The following is a 24,903-nucleotide window of genomic DNA, read 5'->3' on the forward strand; positions in this document are numbered from 1 at the left end:
CTGTGTGTCGCCCAGCTGCCTGGAAGCTTCGGCGAGGAACAATTCAGAGCGCTGTGCTTGTGTCGCTCTCTGCGGCGACGGCCAAGAGCTCACGTCAATTTCTTCGGCAGGTTGACAACAGGAGCGGACCTCCGCTAATCATTCCAGTCATAGGAATTCCATTCCGGGCTCAGGGAGGGGAGCGCGGATGGTTTCGACGACGAAAGTCCGAGGTGGGAATCATAAAAAAATACACATGCAACAACGACGACGACGCTCGGTTGGCCGTGACAGAGCGAAGCAACCCGGCGGCCTTGTCGCTTTTAGTGCGGGGCCATGGTTTGTCACGGTTGACGACGTCTCTGACGAAACTCTGCCGCCCGCTCCTGAACTCTCCCTCCCGGCTTGCCTGGCTGCGATGAGCTTTTCCCGCAGGAAAATGAGCAGCGGCACCCAAGTGGGCGTCGACGCCGAGCAACACCGCAACGCGCCTTTAGCTTGATTCCTGAAAGGGAAGGGGAGGGCGGGGAGGGAAGGGGGCTCGCATTAGTTGTACAGTTAGCCCCCTCCCCTCCAAAAAAAAAAAACAAAGACAAAATTGCTTCCACACTTATTGTCAGAAACGGATTTGCCAAAATATCTGTCAATAATACAAGCCCTTTGTGATGCCTTTGTCTATTTCATATAGTTAACGTCAACGTTTTGGGTAGCGTCTTCCCTTTTATGTTCAGCCCAGCAATTTCCTCTCCATGTGCTCATAGGTGCCTCTGCTTCCCAACATGACATGAAACTTCAATTTCATAACGTATTGTAGCGTTTCCAAGGGCAGCACCTGACAATGGAGCTGACGCCTTACAATGGCTTGTTGGAGATTGAGTCCAGCGTCTTAAAAACTACACGTCAGTTTCCCCAGAATACTAACCACTTAAAGTTAACCCTCGTCTAGTGAAAATAATCATCATAATAATGTGTTTTACCAGTTAAAAGCATTAAAATTATCGTTCTTTTATTCGCACGTGCGTGTCGAAGTACAAAAAAAAACTTCAACTCCCAGAAACCCACATCCCGGAAATACAATCGTGTGCTTAAGACATACATGACGCTGTTGATACGCTGCTGTTTGTCTTTTTTTAAGGACAAACATTCGTATTCTTCCTCTGGACTGATAATATGAATAATGGAAAGTGGTCGAGTTCACGTTTTGTTACTGTGCTTTGTGTTGCTTCTTCATCCCTGCGTGTCAGAGCGAACTAAGAAGCTAAATACTTTGGACGTGAACGAGAGCGAGGACAGCGGAAGAGACGTTCGCCATAAAGACGAAGCTCTGTCGAAAAAACAGATTGGAATAGTCAAACCGGACTTTGGAGACGCACGCGATTTACTCGACCGAGCCGAGGATAGAGCGACTGTCAGGTATGACCTGAAGGTTTCAATGTGAGTGCTTTGTGGAGAAGGCTAGCTACAGTGTCACTAATGCGCTGTACAGTAATACACACGTACTGTACAGTAAGACTTTGGCAAGACTATCTTTCCATTTTGTGACTCAAAGTCGCTAGTTAAAATATATCCACTGGTTTAAAAAAAAACACATCTTGGTGTCGTTATTTCAAGTTGACGAGTGATGATCGTATCAAACAATGCAATAATGATTACAACTAACGTTGTTGAACGAGGTTTACAAATGTGAAAATTCATGTTCTGTTGTTTCAGATAAACAATATTGTATTGTCAGAAATGGGTGCAGGACCCGAAAAATGGATTGAAGTATTACCATGACTTTACTTTGCAATAGTGTGACTGAAGTAAAAAGTACTCAACCAAATTATTACCTGAGTTAAGACTAACGCCATAAAATAAATTCAGGTACAGTTACTGCTGAGTCACTGATAACTAGTTTTTTTTAATAGCATCCATCCATCCATTCATCCGGTTAAATTGACAAAAATCTGAAATGGGAATATAAATCCCAATGTTGCTGAAATTATCACATGAAGACAACACATTATTATATATCTTCTTCTTCTTTTCCTTTCGGCTTGTCCCGTTAGGGGTCGCACAGCGTGTCATCTTTTGCCATCTTAGCCTATCTCCTGCATCTTCCTTTCTAACCCCAACTGCCCTCATGTCTTCCATCACCACATCCATAAACCTTCTCTTTGGTCTTCCTCTCGCTCTTTTGCCTGGCAGCTCCATCCTCAGCATCCTTCTACCAATATACTCACTCTCTCGCCTCTGAACATGTCCAAACCATCGAAGTCTGCTCTCTCGAACCTTGTCAGCAAAACATCCAACTTTGGCTGTCAATCTAATGAGCTCATTTCTAATCCTATCCAACCTGGTCACTCCGAGCAAGAACCTCAACATCTTCATTTCTGCTACCTCCAGTTCTTCAGTGCCACCGTCTCTAATCCGTACATCATGGCCGGGCTCACCACTGTTTTGTAAACTTTGCCCTTCATCCAAGCAGAGACTCTTCTGTCACATAACACACCAGACACCTTTCGCCAGCTGTTCCAACCTCCTTGGACCCGTTTCTTCACTTCCTTACCACACTCACCATTGCTCTGGATTGTTGACCCTAAATATTTGAAGTTGTCCACCCTCGCTATCTCTTCTGCCTGTAGCCTCACTTTTCCCCCTCCACTTTTCTCATTCACGCACATATACTGTGTTTTACTTCGGCTAATCTTCATTCCTCTCCTTTCCAGTGCATGTCTCCATCTTTCTAATTGTTCCTCTGCATGCTCCCTGCTTTCACTGCATATTACAATATCATCTGCGAACGTCGTGGTCCAAGGGGATTCCAGTCTAACCTCATCTGTCTGCCTATCCATTACCACTACAAACAGGAAGGGGCTCAGAGCTGATCCCTGATGCAGTCCCACCTCCACCTTAAATTCCTCTGTCACACCTAAGGCAGACCTCACCATTGTTCTGCTGCCATCATACATGTCCTGTACTATTTTAACATACTTCTCTGCCACACCAGACTTACGCATGCAGTACCACAGTTCCTCTCTTGGTATTCTGTCATAGGCTTTCTCTAGATCCACAAAGACACAATGTAGCTCCTTCTGACCTTCTCTGTACTTTTCCACTAGCATCCTCAAAGCAAATAATGCATCTGTGGTACTCTTTCTAGGCATGAAACCATACTGTTGCTCGCAGATACTTACTTCTGTCCTGAGTCTAGCCTCCACTACTCTTTCCCTTTCTTCATTGTGTGGCTCATCAACTTTATTCCTCTATAATTCCCACAGCTCTGAACATCCCCTTTGTTCTTAAAAAGGGGAACTAGTACACTTTTCCTCCATTCTTCAGGCATCTTTTCGCCCGCTAGTATTCTGTTGAACAAGGTGGTCAAAAATTCCACAGCCATCTCTCCAAATTTCTTCCATACCTCCACCGGTATGTCATCAGGACCAAAAGCATTTTTATTTTTCATCCTTTGTTGTGCCTTTCTAACTTCCCCCTGACTAATCATTGCCACTTCTTGGTCCTTCACAGTTGCCTCTTCAACTCTTCCTTCTCTCTCATTTTCTTCATTCATCAACTTCTCAAAGTATTCTTTCCATCAATTTAGCACACTACTGGCACCAGTCAACACATTTCCATCTCTATCCTTAATCACCCTTACCTGCTGCACATCCTTCCCATCTCTATCCCTCTGTCTGGCCAACCTGTAGAGATCCTTTTCTCCTTCTTTCGTGTCCAACCTGGTGTACATGTCTTCATAGGCCTCTTGTTTAGCCTTTGCCACCTCTACCTTTGCCCTACGTCGCATCTCGATGTACTCCTTTCGCCTCTCCTCAGTCCTCTCAGTATCCCACTTCTTCGCTAATCTCTTTCCTTGTATGACTCCCTGTATTTTGGGGTTCCACCACCAAGTCTCCTTCTCCCCTTTCCTACCAAAAGGCATACCAAGTACTCTCCTGCCTGTCTCTCTGATTACCTTGGCTGTCATTGTCCAGTCTTCCGGGAGCTTCTGCTGTCCATCGAGAGCCTGTCTTACCTCTTTCCGAAAGGCCGCACAACATTCTTCCTTTCTCAGCTTCCACCACATGGTTCTTTGCTCTACCTTTGTCTTCTTAATCTTCCTACCCACCACCAGAGTCATCCTACACACTACCATCCTATGCTGTCGAGCTACACTCTCCCCTACCACTACTTTACAGTCAGTAACCTCCTTCAGATTACATCGTCTGCACAAAATATAATCCACCTGCGTGCTTCTACCTCCGCTCTTGTAGGTCACTATATGTTCCTCCCTCTTCTGGAAATAAGTGTTCACTACAGCCATCTCCATCCTTTTTGCAAAGGCCACCACCATCTGTCCCTCAAAGTTCCTTTCCTGGATGCCGTGCTTACCCATCACTTCTTCATCGCCCCTGTTTCCTTTACCAATATGTCCATTACAATCTGCACCAATCACAACTCTCTCGCTGTCTGGGATGCTTAGAACTACTTCATCTAGTTCCTTCCAGAATTTCTCTTTCAACTCTAGGTCACATCCTACCTGTTGGGCATAGCTGCTAACCACATTATACATAACACCCTCAATTTCAAATTTGAGTCTCATCACTCGATCTGATACTCTTTTCACCTCCAATACATTCTTAGCCAGCTCTTCCCTTAAAATAACCCCTACTCCATTTCTCTTCCCATCTACTCCGTGGTAGAATAATTTAAACCCTGCTCCTAAACCTCTAGCCTTACGACCTTTCCACCTGCTCTCTTGGATGCACAGAATATCAACCTTTCTCCTAATCATCATGTCAACCAACTCCTGAGCTTTTCCTGTCATAGTCCCAACATTCAAAGTCCCTACACTCAGTTGTAGGCTCTATGCATTCCTCTTTTTCTTCTGACGATGGATCCGGTTTCCTCCTCTTCTTTGTCTTCGACCCACAGTAGCTGAATTTCCACCGACGCCCTGCAGGTTAGCTGTGCCGGGGGCGGGCGTTGTTAACCCGGGCCACGACCGATCCGGTATGGGATTCTTTAGATGAACGCTCATATTTGTTTGGCACAGTTTTTATGCCGGATGCCCTTCCTGACGCAACCCTCTCCATTTATCCGGGCTTGGGACCGGCCTACAGATTGCACTGGTTTGTGCCAACATAGGGCTGCATTCGTGTGTGTGTGTGTGTGTGTGTGTGTTGTGTGTGTGTGTGTGTGTGTGTGTGTGTGTGTTGTGTGTGTGTGTGTGTGTGGTGTGTGTGTGTGTGTGTGTGTGTGTGTGTGGTGTGTGTGTGTGTGTGTGTGTGTGTGTGTTGTGTGTGTGTGTGTGTGTGTGTGTGTGTGTGTGTGTGTGTGTGTGTTGTGTGTGTGTGTGTGTGTGTGTGTGTGTGTGTATATATATATATATATATATATTATATATATATATATATATATATATATATATAGTGTGATACTGCAGAATAGGCTCACCAGGCAAAGACGATTCAGAAAATGGATGGATGCATGAAATACTTTTTTTTTTTTTTTCCACAGAGCTTTGCATTTTGCAATAACAGATTCAGAGGGGCTCTGTTATGTTACTAAAGATTCCAAGTGAAGTTTAGGCGGTCTTACATGATAAGGCATGACAGAGCTGTTCTTTTTCACAAGCAATCCATTCATTCTACATTGCTTCTCCTCTCCCAGTTTATGTGTGAGCTGGTGCCTACCTGTAACATGAATGCAGATTTATGGCAGGTTTCACTAATAAGTCACATTGCTATTTCTTTCAGAAGTACGATGTATCAGAAAAGTTACTTTAGTAAATGTAGCAGAATAAATGTAGCTCGTTACCAACTCTTGTCTATTCTCTGCCCCTCATACTGCCTTGATTTTCTACTTGCAGCAGGACTAATGACACAGAGAACCACTCCAATGTTTCGACCCACTCCACATCATCATCAAGCAAGCCAACCCTTGCAGCACCCCCAAATCCCAAAGCCATTCTGCCCGTGCAAACAGGAGTCGAGGCCCAAGAAGAAGAGCAGTCCAACGGGTTGACCATATTCTTTAGCCTCCTGGTTATTGGTACGTTGTCTTCCATTGTGTTCATTGTGTTTTATCTCCAAGCTACTGCATACTTGCTGCATGCAAAAGGGAATGACTAATTCGGTCTGTCATGTCAGAACATGTACAGTATAGATGAAATTTGTAAATAATGATTACGAATTTTCATGACACATTTTTCGTTTAATACATTACTTCTGACTCTTGCTCCAGTTAGATTTAAGGACGTGACATAAATTGTGCATCCTGTAGAATTCCCAGTGGAGATTTTTAAGAACATATACTGTATTGTTTTGCAAAATATATTTAGACTCGTCGAGAGGAGGATGGTCATAAATACACCAAGTTGTTGTCAGTTGTTGTTGTTTATTTTAAAAGTACGAAAATGTTTAGAGTTTGTGTCAGAAGAGGCGTGTTCGTCTCCCAAAGTAGGGTCTACCGTGTGTTTTCATTGCCGAATGTCTGAGGTGACGTCGTGGACAGGGGGATGGCAACCACTTCGATGTCGTAGAATGACACTTCTGCAACTTTGCGCACGGATGACGCGCTCTCCGCTCATATTTATTTTTTCATATAGACATTGAAGTGAATGATGTTATATGTATTTTTAATTACAATATCTATTTTAGAATGTTTATAAGGATAACACATGACCTTTAAAAGCGGACTAACACGTCTTTGAGGGTCAGAATTCTCGCTGATAGACAGGTGTTAAAATACTGATTTGCAACTGTATCACATAAATAAATCATTAAAAAATGTGTCATTGTGATTTCTGGATTTTTCTTTTTAGATTATCTCTCCCACAGTGTACATGCACCTATGATGAAAATTTCAGATCCCTCCATGATTTCTAAGTGGGAGAACTTGCAATATATCAGGGTGTTGAAATACTTTTTTTCTTCACTGTAGGTACATTCTATTACATTATTTTGACATTTTTTGTAGTTTTACACCATTAAACATTTAGTATTGACTATCATCTTGGGCTAATAAACATGTTCTGTAACAGTGTACCTACTGCCATAGAAAACTATTTTAGTCGGTGTAAATTTTATGCATCTAACCATTTCTCGAGAACTAAGGAACTTGATTGGATCTGTTCCACTTCTGTTCTCGGTGTAAACTGCATTCTGCTTTGTAGTAACCTCTTGTGAACAACTGTAATGGGTCTCTACCATACCTCTTCTTTTCTGCTTGATTACCTGTCAATCCCTGTAAACATGCACTCTTTAGGGTGCTAAACACATCAGTGAAGCAGTGGGTTTGTTCCGTAAATTGCGGTTTTCTTCTAGCGCAGGTAGTCTGCAGGATATGCATTAGGGTGTGGCTGCCCTTTGTTTGGCAGAATCAGGATACACCAAAACTTCACCCCCTTTGGCAAATAAAACACATCAAATACACAAGATGATGATTGAGCAAATGTCAAATTTGAATGTCTGGTTCCAACAGGCAAGTAGATGACATCGAGCTTGATTGATAATGCTTATTTAATGTAGAAATAGTTGCGCTAGATGACGTTTTCCCATTCATTATGTGCTTTTTGTTCTTTCTTTTACCACAGGAATCTGCATTATCTTGGTCCATTTACTTATCAAGTTCAAGCTACATTTTCTTCCAGAGAGTGTTGCTGTTGTGTCCCTTGGTGAGTCTTCTTTTGTTGATCGATGGCATCTCCATCACCAAAATATAACAAAGCCTTTATCCTAGTCTTTTGAGACCACAGTCATACATCACATCGCTTATCAGTGCCATTATTTTTAGATCTGAAAAACACTCTTGTGTCTAAGGAGCATCCAGAACTAAAGGGGACTAGAGTTTCCTCTTGCGTTCCTCTTGTTTCCTTCGCCTCCTGACTGCATTGAGATGTTGGCGTGTTTGGAGCAGGACTCTGCTGACGAGAGATAACAATGTGCTAACAAATCAGGGAGACACAGCTTTTCTTTCCTGAGCTCTTTTCACTCCTCCACTTATTCTCACCATCCCAGTTCGACAATCCGGCCTGTATATTTGTAAGTCTCTTAATAGTTTCATTCTTCTTTCTTTCTGGTTTCCCTGTTATCCTTCTCTTGCACTGCTCTTTACATGTACAGTGGTACCTCTACTTACGAACATCTCTACCAATGGAAAAAATCAGGTTACGAAATGCCTTTTCAGAAAAATATTGACTCTTGTTGCAAAGGGAAATTTAGGATACGAAAGTCAAAACTAGGTGCTAGATTCTCAGTACCCAAATTCCACCAAACACAAACATCCGGTATTTTGGTTTGTGTGGCGCGCTTGCAGAGTTCGCACGCGGCCCTAAAAGTCCCTAAAAACCCCTAAATTTCCGAAGGTGCATTTAGGGGCTCCTAAAAGTCCTTAAAATTCGCGAAAACCGGTCAAGCCCCTAAAAAGGCCTTAAATAAAAAAAAAAAATCAAAGGGAGGACCTCTCCCGCCAAAATTCTCCCTAAAAAAAATTAATCTTTTATTTAAAAAAAAATAGCGATCCGTTGGGCGTCCAAAACAGCCGGAAATTGTCAACGGAAGTCACAGTGTTGACAACTAGTCGCCATCTTGTCGATATTCCATTGTTTGTTTCCGTGAGTAGGCATTTCACTTCGTCTTCGTTACGATGTAGCGTAGTTCTTTCATCGATCCAACTTGTATCACGGGGAAGTGCATTTTTCAAGAAGCTTGGGTTGAAAGTAAGGAGTTTGGGAGCTGGGTTCATCGAGATCCAAAAGTTCGGCACATGTTTTACTGCCATCTGTACAAGCAGAGTTACCAGCTTGAAAAGATGGGCGTCAAAGTGCTGGAGTCGCACCAGAAAAACGGGAGACACGCTGATTTGGCGAAGACTCTCTCATCTTCCGTTGGTATGAATCTGTTTCTAAAATATCAAGCTAGTGAAGCATCAACTTCAGGCAGTGGTACTAGCAGTGCATGCGCACTAGGGATCGCAAAAAAACGCTTACTACCATAACCGGTTTTAACTGAACAGCTGTATCAAAAAAACGGTACCATAGTGGTGTTTACATAATTCACCCGCGGGACCTTGAGTTGGGGTGCGGGGTTCCGCACGGACTGTTTTTGTTGTTGCTCTTCCAGAGTGACGAGTTCACAGAGTTCCCCACGTTATGTGAGTAGTGTTTTGATGTCTGCCAATAAAACAGGTTTAATCCCATACTTTGGAGCGTTTCCTCGATGCCATGTTGGATGTTTTTTTTATTTAACTGAATGTTCTTTTGAGTCCAACTTTACTCTAACAGCGAAACTTGAAAAAAGTGGAAATGATGTTGAAAAAATAGCGCAATGTGGAGAACCGGAAGAAATGATTGGAAATTTTAACCGATTTCGAAAGTCCGATTACGGTTTCGGTTTTAAAAAAATTAAAACCGGTTATAACCGGTTATTTGTAACCGGTTGCGATCCCTAATGTGCACCTATAGTTGTCCAGCCAGAAGTCAGGCTTTATAAACGTAGTTCAATTCACGAAGACGGACTCGTTAAATGCAGAGATCGTGTGGACTTTAAAAGTGATCTTCTGCCATTACAGTTACAAATCTTGTGAAAATAATTCGAAAGTGTTTGCAGTCATGTTCCCAGATAGTGACATTGCTAAAAACTACCACTGTGGGGAAAGGAAGACTTCGTACCTGGCTACATTTGACATCGCTGCCCACTTTTCATCTCTACTGCCTCAAAGCCAAAAAAGCCAGAATAGAGACTGACATATCAACACTTATTGAGAAGGCTGACAGGCTGTGTGAGGAGGCAGAAGAAAGGACAAGAGAGCCACTTTGGCACCTCTGCAGCAACAAATAGAGGAGGCACTGGGTAGGCTCAAGGAGCTAGAGTAGGGGTGCTGAGACAGACATCAGTAGAAGACATTTGTGTATATAGTTGCAATTGTAGTTAGAATCTGTTTTTCTGTAGACTGTTATGTGAAGACGTTGACAATGGTCATATCAATGAGAACTACCACAAGGGGCGACAGGTGATCACTGTCACAGGTACTGAGGTACTGGAACATTTGATGAACCAAGAACGGTTGATGGCACCATTGGGTGAGTCTTTTTTCCTTACTCTTGATTTCCCACGATGGCCCTAAATTTTCCGTGTCGGCCCTAAATTTTTCGTGTCAACCCCTAAAAATGCCCCTAAAAACCCCTTAAATTTTTTGGGTCAGACTGAGAATGAACCCTGGCTAGAGCTGCTCCCCCATTGGCTTTTGCCATAGCATCTTCCTGGTATGCAATTGGCTCGGATGGTCGTCAAGTCTTTCTCCATGATGCCTTTCATTTCCTTTCAGCACTTGAGCGACACTGCAACATATACATATGTCTCAACTCCATAACTATGAGAGTCAAAACTAAAGTTCTGGAAAATATGACCCAAGGGCACCATATACAGGCTGAACAGGAGGGGTACGAGAACTGACCCCCGAGGGACCCCATATGTCATTGCCATTTGTTGAGATTGAGTACTTCCAATGGTAACAAAGTAGTTCCTTTCCTTTAGGTAAGACCTGAACCAGGACCATTCCATTTAGTCCTATCCTTAGCAGTATATTGTGAGCTACCGTCTGAAAAACCGCACTGAGATCCAACAAGAGCAACATTGATACCTTTCCTGAGTCAATATTCAATCTTATATCATTTAAAACTTTACACAGAAGTTCCACTGTATGTGTTTTTCCCATTAGTCAATGTGTTTCTGCCAATCCTTGTAATGAGCGCTAAACCACGATTTGGAGTGTAGACAAAATAATCTAACAAAATTCAACATGTTCTCCTTGGTGCCTATTAGTTTTAACCATTCAGTGGGCTCATTTCACACTTCAGCTGTGTTATGGCTGGATAGAAATGTTCTTACAGTATACTAAAAGTCGTGTATTTATCTTCTCTTCCCGTTTAGGGATTCTAATGGGAGGAGTTATTAAGATCATTGAGTTCCAGGAACTGGCCAACTGGAAGGTATCTTTTGTGTGTATTTGTTTGTCTTTTCATTTGGATATTTTTTTCCCAACTTTTTCTGTCCCTTTCCTTTTTAGCCTTATCCTTGTCTTGGGTGGGTGTTTTTTATAAATTTTAGAGCTCTACTTTTCTTACCTGCCCACAGTTTGTCCCTTGGAGCCCTGACTGTGCCCCCTGTTGTTTATCTTCTGGTGCTTGCAGCCTTTAATTAACATTCCTCATTCTCTCCCATTGAGTGAAAGGATGAATGAACAAGAGAGAAATACAGAGAAAAAAGAGGTGGGAGGGGACAGGTTTTGTCCACGTTTTGTACACACAGAGGGCAATTGTTTTTTTTTTTTTTTTTTTTTTCTACCTTGGGCCCCTAGAGGTTCTGTGTAGCCGTTGACCCCAGTAACGTGAGCCCCTCGAGCTCATTCCCTCTTCAGAACCTGTGTTCCCAACTTCCAAAAATATTACCACTGTGTATGTCTGTATTTGCAGGAGCTTCATCATTTACTATTGCTCCACAGCATAGTTTGTAAAAAACACATTATAGTCTTTACATACTCACAGACTATGCAAAGGAGTTTATTGGCCATTAGAAACTCTAAATTACATGGCTCCTGATGTATTTCCATTATTTCTAACGTATTTGACTTTGAAGCAGCCTGACAGAACAGGATGCGCATAATTTATAAAATCACACTTAGTCATGGTCAGTCAAATGTTGTCACAGAACAATCTTTCAGATGTAGTCTTGTGAAATAATGAAAAACTATGAACCCTGTTTTACTCATATGTGAAGAAAATATATCACTTAATTCTATTTTTGTAATCCTTTTTTTTTTCATTTTAATGTGAATTGTGGATTCTCTTTTATGCCTAAAAGCTCGCATTCTCTGTCCCCCAGCGAGTGTGTTTCCAAAGTAGCCCCATTTTACTTATCTATCAAGCCTTCAACATTGGTCCACAAACCAGCAGCGGCGCACAAACGCTCGGGGCAGCCACAACCTGGCATTGGGGGCTTTTTTTTCCCCCTACCTTTCACAGCTGATCTGCTTTTGTTGCCCTTTCCAACAAAGTCTCCAGTCTGCAGTTGTCGCCCCACTGTCCAGCAGATTTAAAATAACTCAAAAAACAATTCAATTTGGATTGAGGTCTGAAAAAAAAGAATGCTGCTATGAATATGTCTGGCAGAGGTTTATCTTTTTGAGCAAAGCACATACATCAAGTTAGAATGCTGAATCGAATCTCCCATCTCCTAAATTACTTGTCTTTGTTGCAGGCTCATTTTTTAGTTTTCCTCAGTGACTTTTGTGGTGTGTTTTAAGCCCCAGAGGGATTTTTTTTTTTTTTATTAGATTTCTTCCACACCAAGAAAAGAGACCAGCACAGACAGAGCAGTTTTAATTGTGGTTTCAGGCCCCTTTTTACTCATGGTGTGATGTCACAGTAGAACCTCAAGGGAACTTGTGCAAAAAAAAAAAAAAAAAAAAAAAAAAAAAGTATCTCCATCATCCCTGCTGGCGTTTTTCTGTTGTGGAAAAGTCCTCTATAAACTGTGCTTGCATAATACATTTTTTAATGGTACGTGGTTAAAAAAAACATCTCGGTTATCAAATCTATTTTTGATTAATTCATTTTCGGTTGTATTAATTTTTTTGTTTACCTTTCAATTGTTGCAGATTATCTTTACGTGTGTGCGTGCACTCGAGCAAATATCGTTTTATTTTTCTATTAAACGTGTATGAATGCAGAAGTCCGGCTGTCAAACTGCTGTGCCATGCATCCTCATTCTCAAGATATTAATATTCACATTTAACCTTTCATGTTCCCTGAAAGGCAAAGTTCCGGTAGAGCGGTAATTTACAAGAAGCTCTGAATGCTTTTTATAGCGTCTGAGTAAAGAAGTATGCAAAAGAGTAGTCAAGTCTATTTCTCCAGCATACATTCTCTGTAGGCAATCCCTACGCTTGACCTACTTTTAAACAGCTTGTAGTTAGAGTAGCATTGATTTGTGTCGACATGCTGTTTTGGGGTTTAAATCCTGAATAAGTGATAAAATGGAGAAAAACAGATGAAAAAGAAAGGCTGAACATAAATAGATAATTTTACATTAATTGGTTGAAATTGCCTCCTTCTCATTTCCAGCTGTACTGTAGTGTTTATTCTCATTTTCTAAATGGTCGTTTTTTTTCATATATGTTTGGGGGGAAAAAAAAAAAGCTCTTTTAGTCAAAGTTACCTGGGATGGGCCTGGCATGGGAATTGAATGGGTTTTTCTTCGGCCCTCTATGCCACCCCTCTACAGAGTATTATGTAATTAGTTTTGCCATGATCCCAAAAATGGATTAACAAACAAAAAATTTAAACATAACCTTGCACTACGTGTTCATTGGCAGGTATCAAAAGCTAGAACTATTGGCCGCCCTCCCCACAAGGGGTCCATTTTCCATCCCTGTTCTTCATGGGAGTGCCGTGCCTAGAGCTGATGACTGTAGACTGTGTTCGCCTCCATCTGCTCGCGGGGTCATTGGGGCACAGAAGCTCGAACAAGCTGTCAAGACTGCTGCTTATACACAAAGGGAGAGATTGTTGACTAGATGGACTAAATATGGACCGGGCCACTTCGATCTTTCTGACAGAAAACTGATACAAATGTCCAGTCAGCCACCCCCCAGAAATAGATCGTTCCTTTTTTGCCTCTAATGCATGCCAGTGTATTGAGTTTAACATGCACTAAAAGGAATTATAGACATTCTGCTGCACAGTTTGTTGGTCTGGCCCTTCTTGCTCAATTTATAGCTTCTTTTTAGATCCACTTTCTCGTGAACGTAATGGATGTGCATTACATCCTATTCCCCGTGTGTGTTTACGTGTGTGTGTGTGTGTGTGTGTGTGTGTGTGTGTATACAGTAAACTTGTTCATGCAAGAACACATGGTCTATCACGCAAAGACTTACTGACAAACGGTCAGATGATGCCTTCATCTGACCTAGGAGGCTGCCCCATTTAGCTGAGATGCAACAATGATTTCATTATACTACCAAAATAATCAGAAAGCTAAAGTAAGGGGGGATTGTGTACGGGTGTCCGTGGCTTACTCTTAGGGGAAGAATTCATGTCTTTTTATAGCATGTGTTTGAATCTGTAGTTCAATTTTAAAGCATGCATGAATTAACTGGCATTCGCTGCGTGTGTGTGTGTGTGAGCGAGAGAGAAAGAGTTAGTGTGTGTGTATGTGTCTGTGTGTACGTGTGTGTGAGAGAGAGTACGTACATGCGTGCACGTGCCAGTCATCCGGAAACCAACATGCTAACACACCCGGTTAGATAAATCTCTTCCTCTATTGGCCCCCGCCCCCCCATCCAGTGACATGTATTAAGTCAGCTGATGATCATCGCCACTAGTGGAAATAAATAACAAATACTTGTTTTGTATTAAAAGAAGCAAGTGTCTTAATTGTCTGTGCCGATTAGCATTGAGATCACTACAAGCAATGTTTGTGGGTGTTTATGCAGGCAAATGTGGAGAAGTAAATCAGTTCAGGAAACTAACAAATCCAATCATATTAACTTGCTTAAAATGTTTCGTCCAATTATTCTACTTTTAAGTTAGGTGGTTTTTCATGTCAGGATGTTGAAAGCTATGTTGACGCTAATTTGCATGTTGAATTTCCCTACAGCTACAGTGGTGACTTTTGGAAAATGGGAAGTGCTTAGTAGTCTTCACTTATTTACTCTTAATCTATAAATATGAAAATAGTTTATACTTTTTGTTATTGCTTATTGGAGTTGAAATGTTGATTTTTGAATTGTCCTGTTTTTGTCTTCCAAAAGGAGGAGGAAATGTTCCGACCAAATATGTTCTTCCTTTTGCTCCTCCCACCCATTATCTTTGAATCGGGATACTCTTTACATAAGGTAATATACTGTGTAACTTGCGTAACTTTATATTGTGCAGGGAAAGATACAAGCATTTGTTTTATTGTATATAATCTGCAGTATTGGAGAAAAAACTGTTTCTTAACTGTACTGTTAAACAATGAAGAGCAGTGAGCTGGTTTTTGACTTGGGCTAGTTATGACTTGCAGCAACCAAAGTTGCTGGGCACATGCAGCGCTGCATTCTCAAAAAATAATGTTTTTGTTTGTTGTCGTATGTCAAAGCTGTTTAAATGCAAATGATAATGACTGATTATTGAAATGGCTCCCAGTACTACTGATGTTATTTGGTGATAGTTGTGTTTTGACCCATTCGCCCAAAAATGTTGCGTCATGAATGCCTTGTAACATTGCCTCACTGTTTAAACCTCAAACATGTAAGAAATACTTAAGGAGTGCCTCCACGTGTGTTCAGGGTAACTTCTTCCAGAATATTGGCTCCATCACACTTTTTGCTGTAATTGGCACAGCCATCTCTGCTTTCATAGTTGGAGGAGGCATCTACTTCCTTGGACAGGTAAGTGATCCGGCAACATTTGGTTACAGAAAATGAAACAATGATTAATCCTTCTGGCCGGATAGATGGTGAGGTTTTTATTTCCTTGTTTGATTTTTCTCCACCCTCAGGCTGATGTGATCTACAAGATGACCATGACCGATAGGTTAGTTTTTTTTTTTTTTTTTTAAACACATCTGTCTTTTTTTGTAACACTTTAGTTAGAAAAAAAGCCAGCCTTTATATAGTTTATCTCCCAGTAATACCAGATGTTATCTCAGTACTCTTATTCATGTACTCAATTCATATTCTGAAATATTACTGTTTTTTTCCTTAGTTAAACAATATGTATTTCTTTGCCAATTAAATGTGTTTACTTGAAATGACCTTTCTTCTGCTGTAGTTTTGCCTTTGGCTCCCTCATCTCCGCCGTTGACCCAGTTGCTACAATAGCCATCTTTAACGCCCTCAACGTGGACCCCGTCCTGAACATGTTAGTGTTCGGTGAGAGCATCCTTAATGATGCTGTCTCTATTGTCCTCACAAAGTAAGAGCCCCCTCTCATTTCTCTTCCGGCTTGGCAAAATTTTCGCTTTTTGTCACACATTGACAAAATGTTTACCCATCCTCGCGACAGATTTTCAAGAGAAGAATTGGAATTGGTGTGAGCGGAAATAAAGATACAATGTAAAAAAATGATATAAATAATCTCAGTCAGTACAATACAATATTTACAGACAAAATGTATGTTCCCCCTCAATTTTTTCCCCCTTCATCTTTATTTGGCAGTCTTTTGTATGGCAAACAGCCACAGCCATTGATTATGATGACAATTTTTTTTTTTTAGCCCCTGCAGTTGAAGATCTACCAACACACACACACACCAGGTTACTAATAAAGTATGCCAGAAATACTCCCATTTTCTTCCTCCCTATATTCAAATCTCAAACATGAAATATGATCAAGTGCCTCTATTTCTACCTGGAGTAAAAAATGAACTATAAACATAAACCAGTAGCATTATTTTGTTCTCACTGTTGTCTTAGTAGCTGTATATGATTTGAATTTAGAAGTCTGATATCTCTTATTAGAGCTATATAACACCACTGAAGATTCGAAATTAGTCTCGACAATAATTAAAACAGGAAATTTTGTTTGCTAATTTGGAAAACTTCACATATCTTACTTTGTCACAATTTCCTAATTGAAGTCTTTTTATGTGGGAATATTCTATACATTTTACTGTAAATTCTTTAATTGCCTGCTTGCGCTAAAGTTGATCTCTGTTAAATAGACATGGTTTTGATGGGATTATGCCCAGTTTAATCCAGACAGACTAGAGTTGAAATATGGCGTTTGTCTACCCTCTAGGGTCAGTTCAAGGTATTACTTTTCTTTGTCAACATTTTGTTTTCTACCTCTGTCGTTTTTCAGCACTGCAGAGGGCTTCTTTTCCCGGTCAGACACAACCATGGTAACGGGCTGGGAGACATTTTTGCAAGCAGTGGGTTATTTCCTCAAAATGTTCTTTGGTTCTGCTGCCTTGGGGACCCTCACTGGACTCATCTCTGCTCTTGTATCCATGTGTTTTTGGTGTGTTTCTGTGAATTTTCTACACAATCATCAATTCGCCAACAGTCTTATTGATGTTCCCTAACTTGGACACCAGTTCCTCAAACACTTTGACTTGAGAAAGACACCCTCACTGGAGTTTGGCATGATGATAATCTTTGCTTACCTTCCTTACGGCCTGGCAGAGGGTATAAAATTTTCTGGTAAGGTGCAAGTTTTAATGATCTTTTTTTTCTAAATGGATGGTTTTAATATCTCTTTGGGACCTTGGCCGACTCCATCAACAGGAATTATGTCCATCCTGTTCGCGGGAATCGTGATGTCTCATTACACCCATCACAACCTGTCTCCTGTCACCCAGATCCTCATGCAACAGACACTGCGCACAGTGGCCTTTATGTGCGGTCAGTTATTAGCCATAATTTCCCCATCACTAACGACAATTATTGCCGTGAACCGTGTTTTTATCCCTATCCCCCCAGAGACGTGCGTGTTTGCCTTCCTCGGTCTATCAATCTTCAGCTTCCCTCACAACTTTGAAATATCGTTTGTCATTTGGTGCATCGTAAGTGCTTTTGTTATCTTGACAAAGATGGCATTGTTTTATGCCTCCCATTATCCACAGCATAACTTTAACTTGCCTCTCCCCAGGTCCTTGTTCTTCTGGGCCGTGCCGTCAACATCTTCCCTCTATCATTCCTGCTTAACTTTTGCAGAGACCACAAGATCACGCCCAAGATGATGTTCATCATGTGGTTCAGTGGTGAGATGAGACAATACTTTTTTTTTTCTTTTTCCAGAAGAACAACAGCAAGTCAAGCCATAATCTGTTGGTGTTGAAAAACAACCACTCAGACAACTTTGAGCACGCAAATTAGGTCACCTCCTGTTACATTCAGTATTTTTCTCCATATGAAAGACCCTTGGAGCTATTTAACCTCTCATGTGATCACATGAAAATGTGAGTCCTTTCCTCTGTCCATCAAGTAAATTTTTTTTAACCCCACCCATTTTCCAGGACAAGGACGTTGGCTGAGTTTGCCTGTAAAGTTCATGATTTTTCTTCTCAGCTCTACCTCTTTACTATGCTGGCACAAGATTGCTGATAGTCAGGTTTTAGGGAATATTGTTACACACTCACCAGCCACATGATTATGTTGTGCACAACATTGGGAGATCCGGTACTCGTGGTCTGTCAAATATTCTGCGTTAACAAAGATACTGATGCTCAAGTTTGAAGAGGTATTGATATATTTTTTTAAAGTTGAGTGGTTGTAATATACAGTGATGTACAACTGCATTGTCTTAAAGTTATGAGTATTTTTGACTCGTATAACCAGTTGACACCATGTAGATATACAGGGTAATACAACATCTATGCATCTTTTGTTTCCCACTTAACCTGTTCAGTGTGTCGTAGTTGACTATGTGGGAGGCAGGAGAAACCTCGTATATGGTGAAAGAGTATTCACAGTCTCACGTACAGACAATTGAGTGACTGGCACATTTTGACATGGAGGCTTTCTAGAAAGTAGGGCTGGCAGATGAATCAAAATTTAATTTTAATTTTCGAGTTTGACTCATGTTCATTAGCACATAATTGAAGAAAAATGATTGGTTGTGCTGGAGCAATGTAGTAAAAGCACCCTAAATGTACCATTTTAAATGTTATGAGTCCCTCCCTGAGCCTTCATTAAGTTGTTTATTGACGCTCCAGTTGGAGTGTACTGTAAATCTAAAAACAAACAAAGATATATATATTATATATTTAAGTAAAACACAGTTTCGCGTCATTCCTGGAAATCACCATCTCAATGTGAGCACACAATGGAAAAAAATGTACTGATGGGTTAACAAAAAATAATATTAAGTCACTTCTCATGGGAGTGATATAGCATTTAATAATGAATATTGACACACAAACGCAGTAGTACCACATGCAGAGAAGCAGTATAACAATAATGACAGGTTTTTATTCCCAAGATGTGAAAAATGTGTTAAAATAATGAAGCTAAAATCATGAATTCCTTGTTCAGCTCTTTTATCTAATGTAAGCGTTTATATCCATGCGTGGACTACATTGCCCCTAAAAGGCAAAGGCCCGCACAGTAGCAACAATCATTGTTTTTTTTTTTGGTTTTGTTTTTTAATGTAAATTTTTACTTTTTACTTGCAAATTGAATTTGTGGTTGGCAGTTTAATAAAGAGTAGGCTTTGAAGTCAATGAATTAATTGTCTTGCTCAATGAAGTTTTAAATTTGAATCACAATAATCCTGTCTATTTTTTCCATTATTGCGCAGCCCTACTTATGGGTCCTATTTGGGACAAAAAAAATTGAATCGAATAGTGGCCTCTTCATGTTGTTCTTTTATTGCTGTATCTTTGAGGTCTGAGAGGTGCTATTCCCTACGCCTTGAGCCTCCATCTTGGCCTGGAGCCCATTGAGAAGCGGCAACTCATTGGCACTACCACCATCATCATCGTCCTCTTTACTATCCTCTTCCTCGGGGGCGGGACCATGCCACTCATCCGCATCATGGACATTGAGGATAACCAGTCACGGCGAAAGAACAAGAAGGACATCAATCTCAGCAAGACACAGAAAATGGTAACACACACGTGCGTTGTGTTGATACAAGCTGTGCCATCCGCTTCATCTTCCGCTGTCAGACTGTTGGCTTTTGTCTTTTGGGGGAAAAGCATCAAAGGGTTGATGTTTTTTGCAAAGGGTACCAGATTAGCACAGTGTAAACAACTCATATTACCCTGTTAGATCACAAATAAACACCAACAACTTGTTTAATAAGTCAATGTGACTGCTCCAAGTCATCAGGATCAGGGTGGTTGGTCTGCAAATATTTTTTTGCACAGCTTTTGTATATTTGAAGTCTTTTAGTGTGAATGCAGCACTCTAACGGGAGCAAGACCAATTAAGATGGCCTTTCTTATTTCACTAAAATACCTTTCACGGCCTTGCTCACTCTGTCTTTGAGACTCCATGTGATCTCGTCATTTGGAACATTTTTTTCATGGCCCACCTTCCTCCCTTCCCTTCTTGCTTGTTAGTCAGCCTCTCTTCCATTTCACTATATTTATCTGTACCCCTCACCCACTTCTCACTACCAACAGGGGAATACTGTGGAGTCGGAGCATCTATCAGAACTCACAGAGGAGGAATACGAGGCTCACATATACCAGAGACAGGATCTGAAGGGCTTCTTGTGGCTTGATGCTAAGTACCTTAACCCCTTCTTCACCCGGAGGCTCACCCAGGAGGTAAGCGATAGCGAGAGAGACAAAAATCCTCTACCTTTAAGACAATTAAGGAACTCTGTATAGGGTTGAATGGTGGATATTTTTCAAGCATGAATATACACAGCATTCAGTTGGAAAAAAAGGTCTGTCCAAAAGTACAATGCCTTAAAATTAATAAAGGATTTATGAACATGTTTTTGTCTGACATACCCAAACTCATGGGCAGCTTGTGCAATGTTTAGCTTTATCCATTTCAATCGAGATTTTTTTTTTCCTTCCAAGAATACGCTTGCCCCACCTTTGTAGTTGTGATATATTTGTGACTTTTTGAAGTTAACTGTAATTTGTGAATGTCACCACAAGGCAGAGTCAACTACTGTACATAGTGGTGTGTTTCACTTGTGTATCAGAATGCTTGAGAACATTATAAAGATGTCTGGATTTTTTGTAGTTTAGCCCCTATGTGTGGAGATGACAATTTGGCAAGGATCTGATTTTTTTTTTTTTTCCAAACATTTTCCAAACTAGAAAATGAAACATTTACACTTCTTTAATAATACAGCTAAAAACCTTCTGGAATTGGACAGCCTTGTTTGGATGACGGTCATATCAGCTAACTTAACCTTTGTCCAACAGGACCTGATGCACGGAAGGATACAGATGAAGACGCTAACCAACAAGTGGTATGAAGAAGTTCGGCAGGGTCCCTCAGGTTCAGAGGATGACGATGACGAGGCAGAACTTCTATGAATTGGGTGCACTTTTTTAGCACGTTAAAACTCTTGTCCGCATCCTTCCGTGGCATGTGAGAGTCAGAAAAGACATCAAAGTTGGTCGGATGGACTTGATTTGTTGCTACCTAAGGTCATGTGAAGAGTCTGCTAGGAAGTATCGTATCATGGGGGAAGTTCAGCAAAACTGCACTAGCAAACGCTGGAGACAAAATGTGTCCCTGAAAAGGATTGTTCTTTACTTCTGTGCCAGATTGTCTGCAGTATGACACTGTAGGCACATGAATGTGATCACTAATGTTGGACGGAACATTGAAAGTTCTGTACATTTGCCACTTGAAGGGACAGACTCATTGAATGTAAACTACAAGAGTATCTTTTATTTTTTATACTAGTTCTCATTTATTGAAAGTTTATGCATCCGGCGTAAAAATTGTGCCAAATATATATGTGCGTTCATCTGAGATGACACGCTGTGGCGACCCCGAAAGGGACAAGCCGAAAGAAACTTACTTATTCTCTGTCAAGGTGAAGAATGTGAAATATCACTTTATCTACAGTTAGCAACAAAAACATGAGGGGAAAAAAAAAACAAACTGAATACTATAGTTATAATAATTCATGAGTCTGGTTCCCAGATGAGATGTTTAATGTTCATTTGTGTCCCCAGGCAAGATTGCCATCACTACACTAAGTTAAATACAACTGGAATTGTGGCTGGTGGAGATTTTACTGTAGGTTTTTGACATCACCACTCGCACCAATGAATTCCTTTGTTTATGTTGTCTGTGTGTGTTTAAAAGCTTTTATACAATCACCTCAAGCAATGAGAGGGGGGGGAAAAACCCTCGTAAATCGTGACGAGTTATGGGAGTGTTCATAAATGTTTATTTTTGTCACACAAATTGCACAAGATGATCATATTTAACATCAATGCCATGTTAATAACAGGTACATCTCCATAACTATTTTACATTTTTTTAATAATGTGGGAAACGATTTCAGAGGTTCCAAGCGAAACCCAAGTAAAATAAAGATTGAGTTCACAGTGGAAAACAGCAAAATTGTATTCACTTTTCACCACAATAAATCTAAAAAAAAAAAAAATACATAACCAACCAAAATTACTTTTAATATTGAAAAAAATGCCTGCTAAAAAAAATGTTTAATTTACAGTTAATACTTGGTTTGTGTGATTTTCTTTGGGATCTGCAGGTCTGTTTGAAAAAAAAAAAAAAAAGAAAAAAAGGCTGTACAAAAATGATTCCCATTATAGTTGTCTGATCAATTCTTGATTTTGTTTTTCATCCAATAATGCCCATAATTGTTAAATTTGGTTTTTGAGAATGTTTTTACTTTCATGCTCAAATACATGGGCAAGATAGGAAGTACAGCAGGAGCAGCTGACCTCAACTCAAGATTGCGTAATTTCGCACAAAAAATCGGAACTCGCGCAGCGGAACAGCACAATCTATTGGTAAAATTGTTATGCTTAATTGTTGTATGTATGGAAGTCATTGGCAAGTTCCTGTTGTCTCTTGACATCTTCAGCATAATCAGACTCATGCAATACAGTCAGACTTTCGGCTTCATGTAATACGCCTTCTGAGTTTCCAAAATCAAGCTAATGCACATACAATTTTACAAATTACATTTTTCTGATCATGGGGGGGGCAGAAAGTGAGGTGAGGCAGACGGTATAATGCCTCCACACTGTGAGGGAGGCCGGCAGCCGTGGCAGTCACACTGAGATCGCAGATTCACATTTATGCTGTTCTTCTAAGCAGACATGGGGCTGTTAGTTCACCTTGATTCTTTGATTTTGTGGGAAGACTAAAAGCTGGTGTCATCTATTGTACAGCCCACAGACTGCGGAGAATGACTGCAAAACTACCGGATCCTTCTCGGATTTATGGCTGAAAAAGATTTGATCCAGACTGTATGGAAGTTAGTCCGGTTTGTGTATGTGAAACAATGATTCTTGCCATTAAAAAGAATGAAAGCATTCCATAGGTGTATGACTGATTAAGCAAGACTTTCCTCGCTGGCAATAATGTTTATGTAGACAAATGTATTTTTGAAACACTAAGAAAATAAAGAAGCCCATTGACTGGATTTACAACACAATGAAATGTTTTTCATTACCCTTACTGTACAATGAGATCAAACTAAGAATGAATATAGATGTGAAATTCAAAGTTTTCCTTGGTATTTCAATCGCAAGATAATTGACCCCTCCGTGGATATTGCGCAATCCGAGTCACTGACCAATCAGAGGCCAGAGATCTGCATAAGCCAAAGCCCGTTTTTGCGCCCGCCATTTTCTCAGACAACATTGCATGGTCCAGTATAGGTTTCGTTAGCGTTTTATCGCGTATTTGGGTTATTTAACGAAAAATATGGTTAAGAGGTGTAGTCACGGACTTTGTAATAGTGACGACAGGTATCCTGAAAGGTTAGTTGGTGGAGTTGGATTCGTACCCTTTCCAAAACCGAAGACCCGGTACGAAAAATGCCTTCGATGGATCAAACTTTGTGGAAGACCGCATCATCAACTAAATCCATCTAATATCAACCGGAACACGTTTGCACGAAGGTATGCCCTATATTTGATTTTCAATACATGTCTCGTGTAAATGAATTTGAAGTTCTTCGCTAGCATAACACTGCTGCGTGTGAACGATTGACACACTTATTCTTTGTCGAGCGATATTTAGCGATGATCGGACTGCACAAACGTATTGATTTCTTGCTGGCTCGCGGCCGAAGCTTAACTAGACTGTGTTTGCACGAAGATATGCCCTAAATTTGATTTTTAATACACGTCTCGTATAAATGAACGAGACGTTCTCCGGTAGCATAACACCGCTACGTGTGAACGATTGACACACTTATTCTTTGTTGAGCGATATTTAGCGATGATCGGACTGCACAAACGTGTCGCTTTCTTGCCGGCTCGCGGCCGAAGCTTAACCAGACTGTGTTTGCACGAAGATATGCCCTATATTTGATTTTTAATACATGTCTCGTGTAAATGAATAAGACATTCTTTGCTAGCATAACATTGCTACGTGTGAATGATTGAATGAAATCAGAAGCATGGCGTCTCTCTCAGTTAAGAATGTATTGTATTGTATTGTATTTGCCATTTTTACTGTTTGTCTTACGTCACTTCAGGAGGCGATTAGCAAAAAGGGCAGCAAAGCAAGAAAAGAATAGAGCGAAACTGTTAGATTTACCGGCTGATTTCTCACTCGCATTCTTAGCTAACAGTGAAATATCGTTGAAAGGCAGACAGCAGGGCTTCAAGTATTTCAGCGATGGGTATTTCAATGGTATTTACATGCATATCGACGGAGAAACCATTGATATTAGCTCGAGATCTTTCCAGAGTCAGAGGAAGACCGAGAAGCCACATAATATATTATAACCCAAAGACGAATTCGTCATTGACAGTTTCCTATTTTCGTGTTACATATCACACTTGTGTGCAGAATCTCTTTGTGTATCTGTATAGCCGTTTGTGAACCGCCGTATGAAGGAAAAGAAGAAGGCGAGGCTTGATTTACGAGTTGTTTCTCTCGTTTTCTTTGTGTAACGTCACGCGCTCCCCTCAATAATTATTCTTGAATTAGTGCCAAACCTACGTAAGTCCCGACCGAGTACGACAATCACTACTTTAGTGTCCTCAAACATCCTTCCTTCAGTCTTGGCGTCTCGGTGCACGTCGATGGCTTTTAGGACTCGGTAGTCCGGTTTAGCTTAGCTCACTAGCCGCCAACAAAGAGACACGTTTGTGCAGTCAGGTCCTCGCAAAGTATCGCTCAACACAGATCAAGTGTGTCAATCATTCACACGTAGCTATGTTATGCAAGCGAAGAACTGCTAATTCATTTATATGAGACGTATTGAAAATCAAATATAGGGCTTACCTTCGTGCAAACATATCTGTTCCGGTTGATGGATTCAGTTGAT

General features: G+C 40.8%; 1 protein-coding gene across 2 annotated transcripts; it reads left to right on the forward strand.

The window, feature by feature from the left end:
- The first annotated feature begins 71 nt into the window (after positions 1-71).
- slc9a8 (solute carrier family 9 member 8) lies at positions 72-23,060 on the forward strand. 2 transcript variants are annotated; one of them, XM_061811707.1, is made up of 17 exons: positions 72-212; positions 1,224-1,392; positions 5,828-6,009; positions 7,553-7,633; positions 10,890-10,948; positions 14,770-14,853; positions 15,289-15,390; positions 15,501-15,535; positions 15,773-15,916; positions 16,804-16,945; positions 17,039-17,144; positions 17,229-17,345; positions 17,424-17,506; positions 17,593-17,704; positions 19,330-19,550; positions 20,072-20,218; positions 20,834-23,060. In XM_061811707.1, the coding sequence occupies exons 1-17, from the start codon at positions 188-190 to the stop codon at positions 20,945-20,947; spliced, it is 1,923 nt and encodes a 640-aa protein (XP_061667691.1). In that variant the 5' UTR covers positions 72-187; the 3' UTR covers positions 20,948-23,060. The 2 variants fall into 2 exon arrangements, with proteins under 2 accessions (XP_061667691.1, XP_061667682.1); XM_061811698.1 differs by lacking the exon at positions 72-212 and having other exon boundaries at positions 1,026-1,392.
- Positions 23,061-24,903: the final 1,843 nt, after the last annotated feature.

Source organism: Syngnathoides biaculeatus, chromosome 2, assembly GCF_019802595.1.
Source record: "Syngnathoides biaculeatus isolate LvHL_M chromosome 2, ASM1980259v1, whole genome shotgun sequence".
Lineage (NCBI taxonomy): Eukaryota > Metazoa > Chordata > Actinopteri > Syngnathiformes > Syngnathidae > Syngnathoides > Syngnathoides biaculeatus.

Bases quoted from the DNA above. Each gene is read 5' to 3' on its own strand.
- slc9a8 (XM_061811698.1), top strand. From the start codon at position 1,157: ATGGAAAGTGGTCGAGTTCACGTTTTGTTACTGTGCTTTGTGTTGCTT. The intron at 14,854-15,288 runs GTAATATACTGT...ACGTGTGTTCAG, and splicing joins CGGGATACTCTTTACATAAG to GGTAACTTCTTCCAGAATAT. The intron at 15,536-15,772 runs GTTAGTTTTTTT...CTTCTGCTGTAG, and splicing joins AAGATGACCATGACCGATAG to TTTTGCCTTTGGCTCCCTCA.